Here is a 23,856-nt window from a genome sequence, read left to right as displayed (position 1 = left end):
AAGCAGATCTTAAAGGTTATGCTTTTGTTGGCTGAATGCAGCGGAAGCAATTTAAGAGGCGAAAATACGTAATTTACGTCGGGTTATGGACATCACCTATTGTGGAGCTCTACACAAACATGCATGACCTCTGCGACATCTGTAGAAGTTGATCACGGAGGCCCTGTGTTGCTGCTCTGTTATCCCTCCGCTTGCTAGCAGTGACTTCAAGCTGCAACGAGAGACAGCGCTGCAGTAGACTGGCGTGCTCTAGCACTCCAGGTTGTCATCGCGAAAAGAGCCACATTTCTGCTGCCGTACGACACACTGTCCTATTTCAGTATACCACAAACTTAAGCATCATCATCATGATCCTAATTTTGAGTCACGTTTAGCCCGTTCTTCAGTCAGCCGCATCCAGTGCCCGATAATGGCGTTGTTGCGGACGCTGTCTGTGCAATTCATCAGCTGTTGCTTTGGAACGGAAGTGTAAAGAGACGTACTTCGTAACAGCATGCACTGAATAAAGAAACGTGACCTGTTGTGCCAACGTATCTAAAGCGAAAGGTGAGTAGTCCGTTCCCTCAGCTCCATTTTCTTTGCAAGCAGTGCTCGTAGTTTCGAAATGCACACTTGTTTCTCGTCAGACTGTCAACGGGGCGTATGGTTGGAAGCACCTGCAGTTTATTATTTTATTTTTTTCTTCTCGAGTACTTTTCTTCCATCTTATCCTCAGTCTGACTTCCTAAAGCAACGCCTTTACTATCTTGTCATACTGAGGAGGTTCTCGAGGCTTGATTGCTCGCCAAGGAAGCGCCCCGTTCTCTGTGCTATCTGGCAAGTGACACGGGACAAATACTTCAGAAATCTTTCTACGCACTGTCGGGTTCGCACTGATCATATCAGGGCGCCGCGGTTTCCCGCCCGATGAAATGTAGTATCGAATTCAGCGCGTTGTCAGCGTCGCGGCACGGAAGCGCAGGCATTTTGTAGTGTTCTATTGTTTGCGTTTTGCCGTTTCGCATTTGGTTGTCTGTGACCGTTATTTGTGTCTCTCTTTCCGCGTACTTCGTAACCGCCCGCAACTCAGTGCTAATAATGCGCCTCTATTTGTCGCAGGCTATGGGCGCGCCAGCCTTCGTGAAGGAATTCCGCGAGTTCATGAACCTGCACAGCGACGGAAGCCTGTTCGGCGGCAGTGCCCAGGCCCGGCTCGGCAGTTGTGATAGCTGCCTGACCAAGTTCGGGCTGCTCAAGCGGCGCCACGCATGCGACCAGTGCGGCACGGACTTCTGCGCGGCGTGCGTGCGTGGCCGGCGCTGTCCGCGCTGCCGGGCGCTGGCAGCCGGACGGCCCGCACTGCTCGCGCTGCGTCCTCGAGACCTGCGCGCGCTGCTGCACGCCCGGGGCCTAGCACCACCGCTGGGGGCTCGCGAGAAGGCCGAGCTCGTCGACCTGCTGCTGCTCGAGTCCACCGCCCGTCCGGTATGGCGCTTAAGTCATCAGAGCCAACGAGCGTGTTGCAGCTGACGTGGAAGTGCGTTTGGCGCGAAATAATTACTCCCCGTGGCTAGTCTGCGCATCTGTACCAGATCTTCTGTATGTGACACCGTTTTCTGGTGATTGATCAGTATATAGGCACTGCTTTCATCAACAACAGCTGTCACCGTGACTCTAAAGTGCAAGCCAATTACTGTCCCAGACAACACAATGACATCCTCAGGACGTCCTCAGTAGGTACAATTGCGTACATTTCGACGTCCTCAGGACGTCCCCATATGAGCCTCAAAACATGCCTATCAAGTCCACATGTCCGGCCTCGGCACATCCTCAGGATGTCCTCAGGAAGCATTTGAGGATCCTTTCAGTATGCGTTCAGGACATTTTGAAGACCTAGGCATTCGCTTCGCCCAGTAAAAAACCTTTTATTTTGTTCACTGAAGTTCACTGTTTTTCGTCCGCTAAGTGAGAAATTCTGGCTTAAAACTGCAATATGCACTTACTCCTTGACAGAGAGCATACTTTTGAGCCCTGTTGCACAGGGCTCAGTATATGGCCACACGAAATGAAAACGTAGACCCATAGCGATGCACACAGACCTATTTTATTAATTTCGCTTAATAACGGCGCATGTCAAGGTTGAAAGTAGCATGATAAAGTCAGGAGACTTCACCGCTTGCAATGTCTTCGTCCGAAAACAGAGAACAACGGGAGCCCATAAGAGACACTGAAAGAAATAATAAACAGCACATTGTCAATAAACAACTTACGTTCAGGCACAGAGAAATAACCAACAAAACAGTTTATGCCACATAATTTGAAGCACTGCAGCACAAAATTATTGTACGAAGCACCAAAGCAATCTCTGCTGATTGAATGTTGCTATTTATGGCATAATCAATCCACTCGGAAAATCGTTTTTTCCATAACAAATAATACTTTTCACTTTCTTAGCATGACAAGATTTAGAAAAAAAAAAGTACAACTACATCTAGCTTTGAGGCCGAGATAGCGCGATAATTGCCGCTGGCCAGTGCTAAAATCTCAGACTGCTTGGGTGTTTGCAACAATGCTCTTGTCGGTAAATGCAGTGTGCAAAGGCAGTTGGTAGCGGAGAGGCTGAGAGGGACGTTACAGCGCCGTTGAACCATGGAGAAGCGATCGCCAGAAACGCTGAAATCATCACTTTGAAACTGTCCACTATCGCGACCAGGCACAAAATGTCACAAACCTATGGCGATAGCTTTGGTGATATTATTTTGTTCTACAGACAAAGCGACATCGCGATTTCTAGCACCCGTTCCATCCGACACAAAGAGCTCCGCAGTAAAGTCACGCGAAAGCCATCTGATCCACAATGTAATTAATGAAAGTCCTGTCCACGCTGTTCGCTAAGTGAAAACATGTGCTAATGCGTCTATTTCTTTCCCGCACAAATCTACGTTCCACTTTCTGCCACCCCGAAAAACACGAGACTTACCCGCTGTCCTGTTGCCATGTTTTTCTTCAATGCTGCGCTTCGCTTGGGCTGGCTTGGCTTGACTTTTCAAATGAAAAGTGCCAATGTGGCCCCAAGGAAAGTAAATGGGGTGGCTTGGTCGCTGATATCGTAGGGATACCTCGCTGGTTCACTCTCCCACAACTGTTATCGCTCGCGGATACTCAAAACAATGCAAGTTGCAAAAAAATGGTTCAATCAAACACTGTCGCAAGGCATCAAGACCAGTTGATCAGAGTTTAACTCTACTTAAAAAAGAAAAAATATAAAAATCAAGCTCGATGGCGTAATAACGACCTCACATGACATATAGCCCCTAATTTTTCGTTCATCAACAGATATAATCGCAAAAATTTCAATTTCATGGTCTCTTCTGACATAAAACTAAATGTCCTCAAAAGGTCCTGCAGTGGACGTTCTTTTGACAATCAGACATCCTTAAAAAGTCCTGCAGAAGGTGTTTTCAGGATGAACCAGTGAATGTAGTCCTGAGGACGTACCGAGGACGTCGTAAAAACTGCGAGGACGTTTGTACCACTTGAGAACATCCTGAGGACGTCGAGTGTTGTCTGGGGTGTTCCCGTTAACTGTGCCCCATTTCATTTTCACTTTTGGTCGCCGGTAGCCTGTGCATATATTACAATATTGTGGCCAGACACAATGCTTCATAGCACAACAGAGGACATCTTAGCAACAAGGTGATACAGACAGGGTAGTGTGCAAATTCACAGCTGTTTTATTTTCTGTAAGAGCATATGGCTTAAAATTCCTACATATTGACAAACCTGTGTAGTGTTATGCTGTGAAGTAACACATCATGCCACAGTGCTCCACCAACAGCCCATGACAGCATTACTAGTTTAATACAACAACACACACAGAACTATGTCACCCGCCACAATGGCCCAAAAGCTATGACATTGCACTGCTGAGCTCGAAGTTGTGGGTTCAATCCCAGCCGTGGCGTCTGCATTTTGATGGGTGAAAATGTAAAAACGATCGAAGGAGGGTGAACTGAGCAAGCTGGTAGGTGTTCATTGTTAACATTTCAGCATGAAAAATCTATGCAAGGACTAAAGAGAACCACACAACATGAGCACTGACTATCAAAGGAATGTTTTATGCAAAGAAATGTTTGGCTATGCACTGTTGCGACTGTGGCTGCATGGCGGATTTAGATCGTACTTCGCTTCTGTTCAACCAAAATGACCAATTCACCCGAGAATTCGTTAGGCATATCATATTAACAAGAATGGGACTGGATGTGTGAGCCAGGCCTCATTATAATTGCATGACAAGGGATAACTATCAGTCTATGCTTTATTTACTTATATTTTTTTCCCGCCAGTACTGCTTATCCTAATTTTCCTCCGTAATGCCCTTCCACAGCAATAACTTGTGTGCAATACAAGTGTGCTTCCTTGTTTTTGATGTTGACTAAAGTTGCACATTGGGCTTGTTGGTATAACATGATGGAGGCAAAAGGCGTAGCGCATCAGAAATAAGACACAAGAAGACAACACACACAAACATGTGTGTTGTCTGTGTTCCTCTTGTGTCCTAGTTCTGGTGCGCTACGCCTTTTGCCTCCATCTTGTTTTTGATGTTTTCCGTAACCTTTTCTTCAAATAAAACGTTCAGTTCATAGTCAGTGCTCGTGTCGTGTGGTTCTCTCTTTAGTCCTTGTGTAGTTTTTTCGCATACTTAGTTTAGCTGCAGGGAACCCCAGGTGCTCAGTATTAATTCAGTCACCCCACTACGACGTGCCTTATTATCACATTATGGTTTTGGCTCGTAAAACCCCAAAATTTAATTTTTAACTGAAGTAGGTCAGCACATTCAGAATTGTGTTGAGGTGTCAGTGCTGATGCATTGATAAAGATCCGTGCACCTCACATGGTTGGGGACTGGGCCAATGGGACCGTGCCTTTATATTTTTTGTTTGACACTGCTCCGATTGAAAGCATGTGGAAAGTGTGATGCCTTGATGAAATTCTATGTTGGATTCAAGTGACATACAACGTTCAAGGCACTCACTACTAATCAGAAGAGATCTTTATATAAGAAAGGTGAACTCAAACTTATTTGAGTTACTGGATGTCCCTAGTACAGTCGCAGTCGCATTGTCTAGAGTGGTTGAGTGGCCAGCTGGGGATTGCACCAGTGTTGCCTAGTGGCAGCCGCAGGGTTCGTGATATTTTGGATACGAGCGCCAGAAGTGTGCATGCGTCATGGCCACTTGTAGCCTTAGCACGATGTCTGCCTGTAAATGGAGCATACAAGGCAAAAACTTAGACGTGGTAGCTGTCACTTGAGAGATGATGTGCAGGCTGACACTGCAATAAAGCCACGAGTAGCCCAGCCGCATGCACGCTCTTGGCGCTCAGTATCCAGCCCAACTCGAACCCAGCGACTATCGTTGGGCGACGCTGGAGCAGTCCGCAGTCGAACGCTCGCCAGTCTAGAAAAGTGCGATTCCAACTGTACAACACATTGTTTTCTACTCTTGTTGAGCATTCAGTCACTGTTGAACTTGACGAACCTACGATATGGAAGGACCCACCGTGGTTGCTCAGTGGCTATGTTGTTGGGCTGCTGAGCACGAGGTCGCGGGATCAAATCCCGGCCACGATGGCTGCATTTCGATGGGGGTGAAATGCGAAAACACCCGTGTACTTAGATTTAGGTGCACGTTAAAGAACCCCAGATGGTCCAAATTTCCGGAGTCCCCCACTACGGCGTGCCCATAATTAAATGCGATATGGAAGGGGCATTTTCGAGATGACTAATACATTGTGCAACAGGAGCATGTGCCAAACAAGAGGCACACGCCTCCAGAAAATTTGCCTATGACCTGTGATGTCTTTTCTAAGAATAGTGGAAGAATCTGCTTAAAATGCAATGAATGGGCCTGCTTTATTGCTGATATTTGTTGTAGGCACTCGTGTACATGAACAAGTTCTGTTCATGACCAGGCAAGAAGTTTCAGAACCCATTCTCATTGCTTGTTCACACCCATGACTCTCATGACTTCCTTTATTTTTGACTCTTGTGTTCACTACATTTAGAAAAACAAGGGCAGGTTCTAATATGTCCTTCACTTGACTTTGTTCGTCCACAAGCTCTTGCATTATGATTGCTTGATTTTATCTAGCTGTCATGGCTGGCTGCTACTCGAGTCTCTGTGCCTTCGGTGGGAACTATAAGTATTCACGAAGGCATGTTCTCATTGGAATTGGTAACAATATGACTGATTTAGCCTGATGAGGCATTTTGTAGTGCTTTAAGGAAATTATTTGTTCTGAAATGAGGCTCAAAAGGACTGCTCAGTATCTAGTAATGCACTTAATACTTAGCTTTGTCCCAACTCATTTAATTTAAGGATGTTTTCGTACTGTGCTTGATGGCTAGAGGATGGGCCATACATTTCCACCTTGCTACAAAGGTAAAGCGCTTCCAAAATCGCTCTATTCTTTCAGTTATTAAGCTTAGTCAAATGAGCCACTGCAGTGAATAAATAAAATGTTTAGCTTATGCCTGAGGATTGAAGTGCTGAAATTTACATATTGGATCACTTGCTATGATGAGCTCTGCAGGTTTTGCAGAACCATGTGGCATCATGGGCCAATTCGTGAAAAAAAAAAAAAAAGCTTTGCGACATTAGAGGCCATGCAAGCTCTTATTTAGTGATGTAGTTATTATCAAGCGCTTTCATGTGAGCTTTGAAAAATGTCAATAATTATGTGGGGGTTGGCATGTCTTTAAACCCCTAGCCCGAGCTTGTCCTACAAATTTCTACTAAAATCACTAAGGAGGAGCCCCACTCATCTGCACCACAGTTTCATTGCTTTATTTGCTGTGAATGAGTCATGCGTGTCTGCTCATCCCAATGCCTACTGCTGAATTTTAGAACTCATGCATATTATTTTGTAGTTTGCATTTGTTCGGTGTCATGCATTGGTACAAGGAACAGAGTATATAGTTCATGTTTCTTTTAAAGAGCACATTATGTGCAATACCTCAGGAAAGTAAAGTAGAATAAAAGTTGCAGTTTCTCAGGAAATACTTGGGGAACTAAAGGCTTAAGAATTGGAGTAAGTATTTGCAAAACTTCTCTTGCATAGCATTTTTTACTCACAGGCTGGCAATTAGGTGCCAGCCATGCATGATAGCAGCCATTGGGATAGCAAGGTGATTGCCACAGTGATGGCCAATTATGAACAGTGCTTACATAGGAGACTTTTTGTGAATATGCACTCAGATGCAAAGTCCTAAAATCAAGTGTTGAGCTTACGCTTTTAGTTTGGCATGCTTTATCTGTCTAACCTTATTTTTACATCTAACCACATTTGTGTCCATGTTATACAGTGCTTCATGTGTGGTCGTTGCAACGTTGCATCACATTTTAGAAACATGCTTCTTGGATATATATATTTTTGCAATGAGGTGCATTTCCCAAAAGTGCCAACTAACGAAGTTTTGAAATTATTGGGGTTCCTGCCAATGATTGAAAAAGTGAATCGTAGTGAACTGTGCACATCATTAGAAGGCATGGCAGCTACTCTGATGAGACAGCTGTGATTTGCCAGGTCTTGCGAGTCTTAGGCCATTGGCATTGCTGTTGTTGCAATTCTAAAGAACACCACTTACATTGTATTTGTCATTCTAATAAATGGACCAAAACATTCAGACATTGCAGGGGCAGTAATGCACTCACCATCGAGTGTGTTCATCACACTTGCTCCACTCAGTACAAGTGCGTAGCCTCCGCAGCTGTCCTTATGGGCAAATGACAGCTTAGTGGAAAAGAATGCCTATTTCTTTTTATTATATTTGTTATTTTATAAGACTTATACTAGCCTTAAACCAAATAAGGACTCTTATTCTGTTTTTGCAAAGATTGTCACCTATTTACCATCTTGAACATTTAGATTTGGACGTATTTCGTGCTTATCTCAGTGGTCTTTCGTATCTCTGCAACTACAGCATGGCAGTGCATTTATCTCAAGATTTCTTCTAAAGGGGCTTTAGATATCAAATGTTAATTTTTCTAGTAACACTGAACATAGTCTCCTTGACCCATAGTGCCTTTTTTACTGACTCACCATTTCCATCAATTCAAAATGGGACTTTGTTTTACATAGTTACACTCATTTTTTGAAGTTGACTGGAACTACAGCTAGCTTGTAGCAGGCCATGCTGAGTGCAATGCTGCAGGTCTCAGTGGCTTGGCAGGTTGGGCCTCACATGACTGATGGAGTAGCTACACGATGTTTGACTGCCATATAGGCCAAGATGACAATGCTGTGTTCATTTTAGGTTGTCCGGGGTGTCATATTCCTTCTTGTATTTCTTCATTTTTTACTCTCTGGTGGCTGTACAAAGGTGCGCAATATTGAGCTACCGCTGATACAGTCGACTTCCGTTAATTTGATCCTGACGGGACCGACGAAACTAAGCGAATTATCTGGTGGGTCGAATTGAACAAATGACAGAAAAAATGCCAGAACACGCTGTTTCACTTAGCAGCATTTGCTCTAAAGTTAGCTTTGCTGCAATACAGCTGTGTTATGCGGCCAAGCATATCAAGCAGGGAAAGGTGCCACTGTTAGGGGACATAGCACCTGTTCCTTAATTTACACATGCACATGCTCCAGTCACAGTATGAGCACCGAGATGCCTAATAAGTTTACTGGCAGGCATTCCGAGTTTTGGATAGAGCCCCCCGCTCTTTTGTTGGTTTTATAAGTCCCCTGGACTTCTTTTTATTTTATCTTACCACCTTCCATCTCGCTAACTTTCCCAAAATATAGTTAGTTTTTCTCTGCATTCTCGGTGCACGGTATGTATGCATGCTTATAATTAACGAGCGCATACTAAGCCCTGTTAATGGTCTCGTATACGATACACGCATGGCGGGCAAAACGAGGGCAGAAATTCCCACAAAAACGTCAGAAATAGATCTGCATGGCTGTCAGTATGCTCATTATGCTCATAGGCATCTAGGTGTTCATACTGTGACTAGAGACGGCGCGTGCGCACTTGTATAATAAAGGAATGTGTACTACGTCCCGTGACAGTGGCCCCTTTCCATTCTTAGTAAGCTCCCCCGCAATAAATGGGTCACCGTATAATGTGGTGGGTATTGCAGCTAAGCTGGCCAGCCAAGTTCGAATTATCCAGCGAAGACCAATTTTGAGATCGAAATAAGAGGTTTGGGCCCACAGAAATGTATGGGTGCCAGCCGGTACTTTCGGTTGGAATCAAATTAACCAAAAATTGGATTAATGGAAGACTACTGTACTATGTGCAGGAGGCTTCCACAGGAGCTAGGGTGGGACAACCAGAATGGCCAGAGCAGCCAGGTTGGACTCGGCAACCGCCATGGTCGGAGCGGCTAGAAAGGCCCCAGCGTCCAGAACGGCCAGAACAGCGAGAATGTTCAGAGGTGCCAGAGCACGCAGAAAGGCAAGAAGAGCGAGCAGAGGTGCCGGTACAGCCTGACCCACCACCCACAGCTTATGTTCCACCACCCCAATGGGGTGGGCCATTCCCTGGCATGTCCTCTGAGGTGAGCTCGCCATTCAGACTGCCGTATATATACACTCACTAGTGGATGGGCTTTCATTTATATTCATTTATTAATACTACTGTCTCTTGGGGCTATTAGAAGTGGAAAATAACAGCAAGTTTAAATATATTGATACATGTAAATGCAAATGATTTCTATGCACGCAACACCCATAAGAACATCAAGCAAACCTAATATAATGAAATGCTATGTATTAAAATAATTATCCACAAGACTTTTGACGCAGCTCAGAAAATGATGCTAAGCAAGCCTAATAAAACTGCACCTGTCATGTATGTTATGTTTGAAGACTTGAAAATCAGCGTATACAACATTGCTGACATCATTCAAAATATCTATGATGTGGCACATGCAACAGCATCAGACAGTGCATTTCATTTTTTAGTGCATACGGAAGGAAACTTTAGTTCGAACAATTAATTTGGGTACAAGGAAAAGGAATAAACTAGGGACTGTCAATGCTTATAGGGTTCATTTGTGCAAATTCCAAAATAGGTGGAATCATTTATATAAACGTGTCCATGGATAATTTATTAAAGTATCTTAACTGTTCCTAACTTGAACCGTTGAAGTCAACAGTCAACATTTGATTTTTCACACTGTCTAGGGACTGCAAAAATGTAGCGAAACTTCGGGCAGTCTGAAAAAACGTATTAATGCAGAAGATGCCACTTTATAGGTACTATCTCTAGGATGGAAATGGTCAAGGACAAAGTAGCAGGCCTCTAAAACTCTGCAAATGCATCATTGAGGTAGCTCTGAATAGAGCCGCTGATTAAAACCATTGCTAAGAGAAAGGCATTATGACAGCAAGTCAAAGTACCGTCGATAAAAGTGCCGTCAAAATGCGGTATTGTACTTAATCCTTGTAGCTTTGACCACTCCCCTCTCTGATATCTTTTTGACCCTGAGCGTAAATGTATTAACTCAATTGTAGCGCAACCATATTAACTCAATTGTAGCGCAAGTTTTTTCCAGATTTTTGCTACCTGATGTCAATCCTCACGTTACAATCGAATACCGAAATTCAAGTTGTCTAAAAATTGCAATGATGCACCCAATTCTAATCAACAAGTGAAATATGCAAGTGAAAGTGCGTGAGGGACGCACGCTTTCATGGAGAGTGAGCCCACAGCGGAGAGCAAACGCGACGTCTCAATCGCGTGAAAGGTCGTGGGGGAATGGGAGGGAGGGGAGGCAACCTTTAGCTGCAGCACCAAATGCGTATCTCGCAACCGGGCACAAGGGGAACTGGCTAACTTAATCAGCCTTGCGAAAGGAGGAAAGCAGTAAGGCAGCGTGGGAGAGAGGGGGTGCGGCTTCTACTCTGCGTACTTCTACACTTTGCACGGCTGCGGGCTGTCGTGTGCGCTGTATCTCCACACGGCTTTGACCTTTGTATGAGCTGTGCTTTCGCCGCTCAGTTTCCGTTGAAGCAATAAACCGCATGAACCTTCGCTCGCTGCTGTTCCCGCGCTTGCTCATGCCAGCGTTTTGACAGTAGTTGTCTGCGGCCATCGAGTGTAATCTATTCATGTTTGCTTGTGCGTGCTGACACCATGCTTGTTAATTAAGTTAGTGAGCGAATGTGTCCAAGTTTATGCAGCCGATAAAACTACTATCCTTACTCCGTATAGCTCTGTACTAATTTGCTATCGCAATTGATGCTTCGCCTTTCGGGCGAAACTGCGACTTTTTCATGTATGATGCTTTCATGATGCTATGATCTAGTAGCTGGAGCTTGGACATAGTATTTGGCAGCAGAAACTTGAGCTCCAAGTTGCTCAGTGGTACATCTGTATAGTGGGCTGAGCAATTGTGATCGAGGAGGCCACACTTTCCGGCCCTGATCCCCAAGCTTTCTATCCCAGTCCAACCATTTCCCAAACCGTTCATGTGTTGTATATGGATTTCTGTTCAAAGCATAGGAGACTGAAAGGTACTGGCAGTTTTTTATGCAGTTCAGTGTTTTGAACTTTCCTATCGTGTATGGACGAAGCTTCATTCTGCCATCCATGTTTGTGGTAAGCAGGACCGTGAGTGGGGATTTGTTCTGCTTGCCACCGTGACATCTCTGCCTGCGGGTGACATCTGCCAGAAAAGGCCTGTTTCGTCCACATTGAAAATGTCCCTCGGTTGGTGCTTGACGAGAATCTGAAGCCACTCTTCTTTCAGCCACTTCTCCATTGCTTTGGCGTTGGCAGACTCGCTTTCTCATAAGACGTCTTTTCCTACAGTGTCATAGTGGTTCTTAAAGCGCTGTAGCCACCCCACACTGGCATTGAGATCTTTCGCATTAAGAATGAATGTAAAGTCTCTTGCTTTCTGCTTGTAGCATTGGCCCAACACTGAAATATTCTGAGCCCTGATGTCGTCAAACCACCTGTGCAAGCATTCTTCCGCATTTTCAAGTACAGCTGGCCGAACACCATGCGTTGAAATGCTTGCCTTCAACGTTCCCCTCAGTCTCCTTCTCAGACTTTAGAAGCGTGCTTAATGTGCTTCGGGTATCTCAAACGCTTCATCAATAGCCGACTTCTTTTCTTTCAACCTGCTGTATAGTTTTGAGTTTTGTCACACATGTCAGCACAGTTAACTTTTCACATTTTTCGCCCTGGTCACGGCACGCAACGCCGACAACCTTCTGGCCACCCAACACACACATGCACAATGGTAACCAGCGTAAAAAAAAAAAATGGCAACGAGCCAAGTCTCTGTTCATGTCTACCATTGTCCGCTGTCTACCGTTCATGCCACTACGCTCTAGTGACACTCTAGGCGCATTGGATGTAAAAACGGTGGCGGCCAGTTGCAAGAGCTTGCCGTGCTATTGCAAACTGCCACTGTGCTGCGGAGAAACTGAACGCACTCTCCTGGAGCGCTTGTATTCCAGCCCTGGAAAATGTGGTATATCCATGCGCATTTGAAAAGGTTAAATATAAAAATTTTTAAATGCACGTAAATTCTTTGCAAATATTAGCTTTAGTTGGACATAACAAATCGTTATATCCACATTCGTTGCATTGAAGTTCATTTGTATTCATAACTCATTTGTCGCACCATTTTTCGATTTTTTTTGCAAGTTCAGTTCTATTTGTTCATCTCTGGTGGAAATTTTCCCGTAATAAATGCAATTGCCGGCAAACAACTTGATACAGAAATGTTATATCATTCATAAATAGAAAAAAAAGTAGTGGATTACCTAAGACATCAGAGGTACATCAGAGGTAACCGATGCCAGCTTCACTTACAATTTTCAATCTGACCCTATTGTTCTCTGCAGTTTAGGTAAGATGAAAATGGTGCAGATAGATTACGATTCTTAACACCGTATTCAGAGATGCATCTTAAAGGGGCACTAAAGGCAAATACAAAGTCGATTTGGACTGTTTAAATACAATTCCAAAAACCTTGCAACGCTTGTTTCGTGCCAAGAAAATAGTTTACGAGAAAATTGCATCTGAAGGATCCAGATGCCTTTGTCGCAATTCAAATCTCCTGCCACACAAGCGGAGAGTGGTGACGTTGCATATGCCATCGCCGCCCTTTGCTGCCGTCGGTGAGTCTTTTGCACAAAATTCCTGCCACAAGCATGTGAGAATTGCTGCTGTTTGATGAGCTTAATAAAGTCTTTCCACAGCGCTGATGTGGAAGGAACCTCTTCAGAAGCTTTTGTTGTTGAGGGCATATCTGGGTTCCTTGGTGTTGAAACTTCCCTTCTTCTTCTAAAGCCAGGTTTTAAATCCAGTTTGCCACTGAAGCATCCTGGTGGTACTGAAATATTATAAAATGAGAGAATGAGGATCTAAAAGCATTGTCAAGCTTGCTACTTGACAACACTGGTAGTTTGGAAACCATGTTTTTAGGCATTTGGCCAGATTAGTAGCAGACAGGGGTTTCCACCTGGCGGCTGGTGTTGTCCAGATGCGTGAAGAGGCAGCAATAGTGTAGGTTTGGTGCTTGAGCTGATTGTGTTGTGCAGCCATAAGCACGAGGAAGGGCCCTGTGACAATGCCACCTTCCTATTTTTGATATGCTTCACTGCAATACAGTTTGTATGCTTTGCTGCATAACATGGGTGTACAGCGTCGAAGCTGACTTATCCGACAATTTTGGGGGGTTCAAATAGTAAAAGTGTCTCCGAATCGATTACTAACCGAAAATGTTAGTTTATAATTTGGGAGAGGTCATGGACTTTCTGTTAGTTGTGTAAAGTCCACTTCTGAAGCCATGTTGGCATTGAGAAAATTGAGAAAGAAGTTAATGCTTATTAAGATTTCCATGAAGGTGTTAAGCTATTACATGCTGCAGTAGTTTGGAACATGCATTCCTCAAGGAAATTGGTTGATAGTTACCACAATGCTCTCACTTTCAGAATGGGTGTGATTTTTGCGCACTTTCATCCACTGAGAGAGGAACTAAGATTGGACAATTCAAGTATTGAAGTGAAGTACTTGCACACCTATTCCTGAAGCATGGCAATTTTTTTTGAAATTTGATTGAGGCCAGGAGATTTCTAGTGTAGTCAAGAGATTGAGTGTGCCATTCTTATATCCTTTGTTGGGGGCCTATATCTGATAAGTCTGCAAAGGTCAGCATTGCTCCTTCATCTTCATAAAAGTGCGCGTGAAGGAGCTATTAAAAGAATCCACACATTCACTGTCATTGCTGTTTGCTTCAGCTCATTATTTTATTGAAGTGATCAGGGCCAGAACCTGCCAGATGCCTCAGCAAGAAATTGCCTTAACACTTTCCTGCCTCCAAGAAAAGCAGTTTTTTCAGGTGGTAAATATTTTTTTTTCCTCTCGCACAGCATGCTTCATACAAAAGTGTATAGCATCAAACTGTAGAGGGAGAAATTCTCTTTTCAACGGCACTAGGCAGTTCAAATAAGAAATCGAAGCTCCGTGCTGAAATATTGTGAATCGAAGTTGTCTTCCGTGTTGTTGCTGCAGCTGTCGTTCAAAACCTTGCGTTCAGGTGCATTAGAATCATTATCAATGCGACGTTTCCATGGAAGGGCAGTGCGCAATGCAGGTGCCATCTGGGGAACCATGAGTGCTCATCACCCTGACTATGCTGCAACTCTGGGTGTGATTTTAAAAATTAGCACATGCTGGAAAAAGAAAAGAAGAAAAAGTTAAACTGAAGAATAGTTTCTCTTTGACCCATTAGATGGCGTTAGTTGTCCGAGAGCACTCAGAGAGGTGCAAATTACGAATTTGCATGCATAAATTGTAATGACTGAGAGCAAGAACTGCTTATAGAGGGTACTGGCCTTTGCAGGAGCCTGTTCCAGAACCCGCTGAGAACAGCAGCAGTGGCTCTGGAAATGGTGCAGACATACCTCCACCACCATCGGCTCCACAGTGTGAAATGGCTCTTGAACATTATGAAAGCGTGGACGAGCTGGGTCAGCTCACGGTGATGCAGATGAAGCTCATGCTGACTCGCAACTTTGTCGACTACCGTGGCTGCTGCGAGAAAGCTGAGCTGCTTGAGAAGCTAAGCTGGCTGTGGCAACAGAAGCGCAAGCATCAAGGTATGCCAGTCACTCAAGTGCCTTTTCGACCATCGCATCATTGTAACCCCTAACCTTTCTGAAAATAGCTAAATGACTTAAAAGAGTTCCGTGACTCGCAGTTGTACTAATGTCTTGTTTGTCACTGCCACTACAATGTGACATTATTATTATTGTTGATGTTAAAGTGCCTGTTTGTGTTCTTTAGAGGGCACACAAGGATCGTAGATAATATTAAGCACGTCACTTGTAATAATATACATCACATATTGTGAGCATGGTGGCAACCATCCACAATTGGTTTCAGGCACACCGAGTGCTTCTACTTGAAGTAGTAGCGGGATTATATGCAAAATTTTAGGCACAAAATTGAAGACCTGTATTTTCAAAGTCGTTTTTTGGGTGCAACGGGGAATAAGAATTGTAATTTACTGCTGCTGTGTGAGCTGCATGTATCAGTTATTCTTAGAAAATTGCAAGGATCATGGCTAACCTGTTGCACTATTACGTGTCAAGTAGAATTCATCAGTATGCAAAAGAAAGAAAAATCGAAAAGCCAAAGATTAAACAATTAAACTTAGTCAGCTATCAGAACTGCTCTAAACTAGTGCTTCGCAACAATTGGTGTAACTATGTTCATGTTCATTTACTTTTCTGTACTCAATCGCAGTGTCGCTATTTCCACAGCATTTGTTTTAGTTGAGCATTATAACCTTAAACACTTATTCAATTTCTAGCGTACAATTTGCCAACCGATTTTCCGGACCTCGCGAGGACCGAAAAATAGTCAGAAAAATCGAACAGTCCAAAAAAATTAGTTCACCCCAAAAAATAAAATTGCTATAGGCTTTAGAGCAGCTTAAAAAAAAATATTTAATAATGCCCTGCCTCATACTACGCTTGGAGGCAATGAAATTTGCTTGGATTTGCACGAGTGACGTCATCTCGGTATATGGTCGACAAGAGCATCACGGCGTTGGCAATCTCCGCCAACGGAGATCGCCATGGAGATTGAAAAAAAAGAGCCATGTTTCTTCGCACCACAAAGCTCTTGCTAAGGCACAGGAGGTGGCGCCAATCACACAAATGCAAAGCCACACAAACACGCACAAAGATGTGACAATGTCTCCGCGACACACTTGCTCTGTAGACACACCATGTGCAGAATGGCAACCAAAACGGATGCCGCATTAAGTGATTGACGATATTGCTGACAGAAGAAGACAGAAAAGAAAGTGGCGACCCCTGGAGCGTTTTGTCAGCCAAGGAAGAGCAGGCATGGCCTCCGAGACTGGAGGATGGCGAACTCACTACGGATGGCATGCGCCTGCTAAACTTGGAGGCTATAGCATGAGCCACTGGAAGCCAAGCCTGGCCAAACCAGCAGAAAATGCAACATGGCAGCTTCCAAGATCGGGTAGTGTGGCTTGCATTGAGTGATTTAGTCTGGAAAATCGAACTTTGGGGCCTATAATTAGTCTGAAAAATTGGTTACGAAAATGCATTAGCTCCTTGGCAACCCTGACGGTGCATTTTTGAAGTCCGGAATATCCATCTCCAATTTTTCGATCTCCAAACATTCAATGTTTGGAGTCCGAGAAATCCGTTGGCAACTATTCAAGTGTATTTACAATTTAAACCCTGTCAGCAATAAAATTTTCGGGCCCTTTTCTTTTTAAGCAGATTTTTCTTCTCTTTCTTAAGAGCTCAACAATAATTAAACAAGTGCTGATCATGCAACTGAGCAATTTACTTACAGCTATTATATAAAGTAACTTTGTCCATAAGCTGAATACTAAGCATAATGATGTGTAAGGCAAAGATTGTTTACACTGTGCATTCAGTAGGAATTTTCACGTTCTCAGAAAAATATACGCGCGTCGCTCACGATTGGCGACCTGTGAGAATCGTGTCCAGATCGTGTGTGCCTATTTGTAATTTTTAAGCTCCATACAGTGTGGTATACTTATTTTTGTGTACAACATCGGCCAAAAGCTGACATTGTACCCCAGGTGTATTTGTGTGTAATCCCAGGTGGTCAAAATTAACCCAGAGCCCTCCACTATGACGTGCCTCAAATCATAACTGGTTTTGGCATGTAAAACCCCAGAAAGAAGGCCAAAAGCTTCTAAATGCTATCAAGAGCATAAACAACATCTTAACGGACGAAAAATTGCAATCATCACTGACCATTTACAGCGGAGCAACAAATTGCAAAGTGCATCTTTAGTCCAGTAAGACTGCCTCATGGCATTTGTTTGGCCAAGCCTCACGGCATTTGTTTGACCACCTCTCTTATTCTACCACTGTGGTCAACACAATCCTACGCGACAACCTGTTCTTTCGCCATTTTGTGATACAGTAAAACCTTGGTAATTCGACCCTCGTTAATTCGGAAAATCAGATAATTCGGACTTGTCCTCTGGTCCTGGCAGGCATATGCATTATTCAATGTAATCGAACTCTCGTTAATTTGGACTACTTTTAGATCTCGGCGAGCGAGAAGTGCTGCAAATGTGCGACTCAAGAGAGCAAAAACAACGCTAGCGTCCAAACGAAACGAAGCGGCAGAGTCCACATAGCCATAGTCATCAGAGGAAATCGTATGTGAATGACAGCAACACCGGAACGCGTTGTGGATATTGTGCCTTTAAAGCCGTTATTGTTGCGTCTACCGCCGCGCATAACACCGCGTTGGCCACATGCTTTCATAATTGCGTAGTCGTCTTCCATAATAGCGTTGATAGCGGCCGCGGTTTCTTACGCAGCAGTTGCGGCAAACAGTAGTTTCATTTTGACTCGGTACGTGCGTTGGCTGCTTGCCTAAAAACTGCATAGTCGCCATTTATATTTATTTATTTATATACAATACCTACAGCGCCCTCTAGGGCATTATTGTTGGGGGGAACATCAGAAATAAGTAACAAGAGACATGTACTATAAGTTAGGCAAATGATGCAGTATATAAAGCATCTAAAATACCTATGCACTATTTGAGTAAAAAGTAAAAACAAAAACAAAACTACTACACAAAGATGACAAGCATGTATAAAATACCTATGCACTATATGAGTAAAAAGCGAAAACAACTAATATACAAAGATGAACAAGCATGTCACGCACACACAAAAGAAGAACATTTCAATATAGTGATCTGGGCTAACATCTTCGGGAATAATCAACAAAAGGAATAAAACATACAAGGACAAGCAATATTGCACTCATATTAACATGTTCTGTAACGCCATTAGAAAGGATGTGAGAGGGGCAGTAGCAATTTGCACAGGTAAACCGTTCCAGTCATGCACTGTTCGTGGAAAAAAGCTATATTTGAATGCGTTTATTCGGCCACTGTATTCGCGTGCCTTTAGTGGGTGGTCAGTGTGGGCGGAAATGTAGCTGGGCTCCTTCATGTATTCTCTTTTTGAATGCCAGTGTTATTGTGAAGAACATTATAAAAGAAAGAGAGTCTGAGATATTTCCGCTTGCTTTCAAGTAACGGCAATCCCAACTTGTCTTGCAAACCAGAAGAGCTCTTTTGAAAATTATAGTCGCCAGATATGAATCTGGTAGCCCGTTCTTGGATGCGCTCCAGTTCTTCAACATTCAGCTTTGTATGCAGGTCCCAGGCCGCGCAAGCGTACTTAAGTATAGGACGAACGCTCGAAATATATTGCTATATTGACTAAACGCTGAAGTTTCCTTCAGCGGAACGGGAGCATCCTTAAAGTTACATCAGAGGAGGTTTAATGTGCAGCTGGCTTTCGCGGTGATATAATTGACGTGTGTATTCCATGTTAAATCAGTGGAAAAAATGACTCCTAAGTACTTATAAGTTGAGACAGAAGATATTTCTGTGCTACCAAGGAAGTAGTCTGCTTCGCGATCTATGGTCCATGATCGTGTCAATAGCGATCACAGTTTCGTCCGCAGTTGTTGCAGCGAACGGTAGTTTTGTTCTGACTTAGTGCGTGTGTCGGCCGCTTGACTTCAGCACCGCAAAGTCACCGTTCATAATCACATCGATAGCGGCCGTGGTTTCCTCCGCAGCAGTTGTGGCAAACATTTGTTTTGTTTTGACTCTGCACAAAGCTGTCGAGGACGAAGAGCACCGGCTACATTTTGATGGACGGTCGATGTGGTGGCGATCAGCTCACTGGCGAAAAAATAATCGGGATGTGCAAGCGGTAGTGCTAAGCATGTCGCAAATGAAGGCACGCGCCACGGCCGTGCTGCGAAGGAAGTCACGAGATTATGAGAATTGCAGCTTCCGCATTACTTTTGTGCAAAAAAGCAACAGGCTTTGCTCATTCATTCACTAAATAAAAGCGTGTTGACGTAGTAAGTATTTGCTTATTTTTTTCTGGATACACTCGATAATTGGCCTTTCGGTTAATTTAGACATTTTCTTCGGTTCTGTGAAATCTGAATTAATGAGGTTTTATTGTAGCACTGAAGCTGGCTGTGTCAAAGGGCTGTTGCTAATAGCACAACAGTGGTTTCAGTTTCGTAACTAATTGTAACAAGCTAGCAACTTCAGGACCACATTCTTTAAAAAAAAAGGTGCACATTAAAATCTGGTAAATACAGTGTAAAGGGATGTATTGAACAGTTCAGCTGGTAGCGTCAAGCGTAACCCAGAAGTCGGGTGACGCAGAGCAGGAACAGCTAGTTGCCTGAGCCGCTTACACGTGCCAAGCTCTGGCGATCTGGCTGGCCCACTGGTTGCACTGCAGGCATCGAACAGACGATTTGGCTAGCGTTGTCCGTGTGCTCTTCTTCATTACAATTACCCCCGGTGCAGAAGCGGAGCCATCCTGGCGACTTACGACATGGAGACGAGCGGGTCATAGTATTGTTTCAGGCGGTGAACGTGCACAACATTCTGTCCACGGTAGCGCGCCTGTCGGATGTCAGTTTAAGCGGCTCTCTGACATAGTTGACCGGAAAGGTGTGTTCGACAAGGCGGTATGGTCAGTCATACTTCAAGAAGTTTTGTCAAAAGTTCAGGCGTGGTGCGAGGCATGGACAACAAGACAAGTGTGCTGGGAGCCAAGTTCGGGTTCGTAGTGTCGCCATCACGATTGCCTTTTTGTTGTTGGTGGTCGTCGGAGGTGAAAGTTTCGGGCGTATTGGACGATGGCTGAAACGGGAGCACATTCTGATGCATTTGGTTGATAAGGTAAAACTGTATCGATGGTACGGGAAGGATCGCGACCGTAGAAGAGAAAGTGTGGCGAAAATCCTGTAGTACTTTGTGTAGCCGTATTATAGGCTATATTATATGCTACGTGACAAATGGGGGATGATGTCCCAGTTTGTATGATCCGATGAAACATACATGGCGAGCATGTCACCAAGGGTTCTATTGAAACGCTCCATAAGCCCATTAGTTTGAAGATGGCATGCCGTGGTGGTTCGGTGAGTAACGCCGCATTGAGCAAGCACCTTCGACCACCTGCAGCAGAAACACACGGCCTCTATCGCTCAGCAGTTCCCTAGGTGGGCCATGACGAAGAATGAAACGATGGAGCAGAAAGGACGCAGCGTCACTGGCGGTGGGTCAGGTAGAGCAGCGGTTTCAGTACAGCGTGTAAGGTAATCAACTGCGACAATAATCCATCGTTTACCAGCAGGTTTTAGCGGTAGCAGCCCCTACAGGTCAATTCCCACTCAGTCAAAGGCACGAGCAGGGCACGGAAGCGGCTGTAATAAACCGTGGGCCAGATGAGGCGGATATTTGCGGCGTTGGCATTGCGGGCATGAGCATACCAACTTCTGGACAAAGCTAAACATTCCTCGCCAGTGGTAAGGGTGCAACAGGCGTTTATTCGTCATCAAAACGCCTGCATATGCACATTGTGGGTCGGAATGCAAAGCCCTCGGTATAACTAGGAGCCACTTGCAAAACTTCCAAAGCCAGGCTGAAAGTCGATGTTTTCAGTGGGAGATAATGTGCCTTTGATGCAGTCACTAGCCCCTAGCACTGTCGAAAGAGACACTGCTGCCATTGGCGTTCAGGAATGTGCATGCTGACCAGTCTAGTTTGAATTACCTGGTGAAGGGCAGTTTTATAATAAAAATAATGCAAGTTAGCACCCATATGTATGGATGCTGGTTGGGACCATTGGTTAGTGTCGGGGTTGTGTCGTCTTGCCGACGTAATCCAAGCCTTCTTTACCAAGTGCAACATCATTCAACAAAAATCAACCACATAGCTCCCGCGAATGAATGGTCAGAAAGCAGTTCAACTGCACACTCGGCAACATGTTGAGAATGTACGTCTTGTGCGACCACACCAGTTGGGACACCATACTCCCATTCGTTAAGTTAGCGTACAATACTGCGATGCTCTTCCCGTTTTTCCTCTTGTATAGATGTATGTATCTTGATATACCATTGTTAATTTCATTACTAAAATTTTTAGTGCTGTACTTTGCCTAAAGGTAGAGACGAACGGGCTCCGGTAGAGACACATATTGAGCATGAAGGGCTTTGCGGCGCATGTGACTGCGGCACCGCGTGAATCTCTACACCGAATATATTGAATATTCAAAAAATCGAATAGTAGCTATTCGATTCGGTGATATTCAACTATTCGCACACTCCTATTTTATGAGAAGCAATACTTCGGAAGAAACATGGAGGTGAAGACCATGCAAGTAGGAAATCAGACATTGTGAGTGAATACTAGTTAAAAAGAAATAGCTGGGGCAGTGCTCTTAAACAATAATAAAGTGCAGTGTTTGGACCAGCCTTGTGCAATTCTTTTCAGAGCAATGCTTACTTGGCTGCGTCAAATTGGTGTCGGTTCTGGCCAGACGGTCATTCCACCTCTAAGTCATTTAGGTATAGTGAAATGCCTTTGCACTTTTCTGATGCAGGGGATGCATTATGTGAAGAGGATGTGTGCAAAATCTGCATGGAGGGCTGCGTGGACTGTGTGATCCTGGACTGTGGACACATGTGCACCTGCACGGGCTGTGGCAAGCAGCTGAGCGAGTGTCCCATCTGCCGCCAATATGTTGTGCGCGTGGTGCACGTGTTCCGCGCATGACCCCTGAGGAGAGAGAAGCAACGCTGTTTGGCCAATGCGGCCGACAAGAAGCTGTTCTTCTGCAGGGAATGTCACGTACAGAAGTGCAAGGACTTGCGAGAACACTTGCAGCAGAGTGATAAGCTCCGAAATTGACTAACTGTGTGGTAGTACGCAGTTTTAATCTTGAGTTGGCGTCGGAACAGCATGTGCTCTTACTGCACAGATCGCTGACCACCAGAGGTGCAGTTATAGTTGTACCCATAATTAGTGACAGTTCTAACAGTTCTGTGTAGGCAAACAGCAAATTGTACGAGTGCTTTAAATTTGTTCTTTAGTGGCAACGAGAGTAGACACACCATCACTGTTGAGGCAGGCAGAGGTGGCTGTTGTCTGGCCGTATTTTTGTGCTGTAGCACCTGACGCTTCCATCTATTGTGCGACTTTCAAAGGTTGTTTACACATCTTTCATTGATTACTAGTGTCAGTCGGCCAGCAGAATAGCAGGTTGTGGTGGCATTTCTGAACACTGCAATATTAAATTTGTGCAGTGTTATGCCCTCCGTGGCAACTTCCTTTGCATGCTGCTGATGCTATACTGCTGTGTTCCTTGGTTTTATTGTAATTTCATCTAAAAAGGAAAAAGATTAGTTATATAAGCATTTCTGCAGGAGACATTGGAAAACGAGTTAAATGGGCCAGATTTTTGTTTACGGTATTGCAGTTTCATTTCATATTATTATTGTAGTGTTGCTACCTACCTGACGACACAGAACAATCAACAATTCTAGTGTATTTAGTTGCAGGAGGTAACTGAATCTTTGTTCATCAATTTTATTACTATTTACAATGTGTCTGAGTCTTTACACAGATGTGTAAGGGCAATGATTGCAAGAGCATTTGTTTTCCTAGCTTTGTTGCTTCTTTAGTCTGCACAGTAAAAATTTGGTGACAAGATTGTATTGTAACGATTGTGATCACGGTAATTGAAGGTGCACATTAACACCTGTGTTATTGTACACCTGTAAAGTTGAGTACTCATTCACTTTGTGTAAATGTGTGCTACAATTGTTTAATAGAAAGATGTCTTCAGGCAGTAGCTGTTGTTTTCTTTGCACTCTACAAATCTTTAGTTCCTTTTTGAGATTTTCCTATCTGCTGTGGCTGCTCATAAGAGTGAAGTTAATGCTGCTAAAATATTGTGAAGTCGTGATGACCATTTTACTGTGTTTGTCACTCAGTAATCAATTTTAACTCAAGTTTGTCACAAGCGTAGTTTCATTTGAAGGGTTAGTAATACTGGAGGCATGAAGTCATCACATAAACAGAACGTTGGTCAAGCTGAAGCAGTATGGATGCATTCTCTAGGGCATTAGGAATGCTCTTGTACACTTTCTTACAAAATTAAAAGTGCGTTAAGTCAGCATTATGCTGGCTCCCATGTAACAGGGAGGGCTGAAAATTATTTTTGTCATGAAAGTTCACCCATTTATTGGAGTTGCGCACTGGGGGAATTGCAGTGCAACGTCATTAATTCCTGTCAAGAATGTGGCATAACTACGCCCTTGACGGTAGTATGCACCTACTGGTACCTACAAAATTTTTTTTCTTTTTGTGTGCTGCTACCAATAAAGAAATGCTGCAGTGATTGTTACTTAAAATACACACTAAGACAGTATCTTTTTTTTTTTTTTCTTTCCTCAAAGTGGTGAAAAACAATTCCGGCTCCT

General features: G+C 44.0%; 1 protein-coding gene across 1 annotated transcript; it reads left to right on the top strand.

Moving 5' to 3' along the window:
* Positions 1-378: 378 nt before the first annotated feature.
* LOC119446761 (E3 ubiquitin-protein ligase RNF34-like) lies at positions 379-23,789 on the top strand. Its single transcript, XM_037711301.2, has 5 exons — positions 379-546; positions 1,099-1,464; positions 9,291-9,548; positions 14,856-15,111; positions 21,975-23,789. The coding sequence occupies exons 2-5, from the start codon at positions 1,102-1,104 to the stop codon at positions 22,145-22,147; spliced, it is 1,050 nt and encodes a 349-aa protein (XP_037567229.1). The 5' UTR covers positions 379-546; positions 1,099-1,101; the 3' UTR covers positions 22,148-23,789.
* The last annotated feature ends 67 nt before the right edge of the window (positions 23,790-23,856 follow it).

Source organism: Dermacentor silvarum, chromosome 3 (assembly GCF_013339745.2).
Source record: "Dermacentor silvarum isolate Dsil-2018 chromosome 3, BIME_Dsil_1.4, whole genome shotgun sequence".
Lineage (NCBI taxonomy): Eukaryota > Metazoa > Arthropoda > Arachnida > Ixodida > Ixodidae > Dermacentor > Dermacentor silvarum.
Note: the sequence above shows the minus strand (reverse complement) of the source record. Positions and strands in the feature narration are given on the sequence as shown.

Coding starts and splice junctions, on each gene's coding strand:
- LOC119446761 (XM_037711301.2), top strand. CDS start 1,102: ATGGGCGCGCCAGCCTTCGTGAAGGAATTCCGCGAGTTCATGAACCTG. Junction 1,465..9,290: donor TCGAGTCCACCGCCCGTCCG/GTATGGCGCTTA, acceptor TACTATGTGCAG/GAGGCTTCCACAGGAGCTAG. Junction 15,112..21,974: donor ACAGAAGCGCAAGCATCAAG/GTATGCCAGTCA, acceptor TTTCTGATGCAG/GGGATGCATTATGTGAAGAG.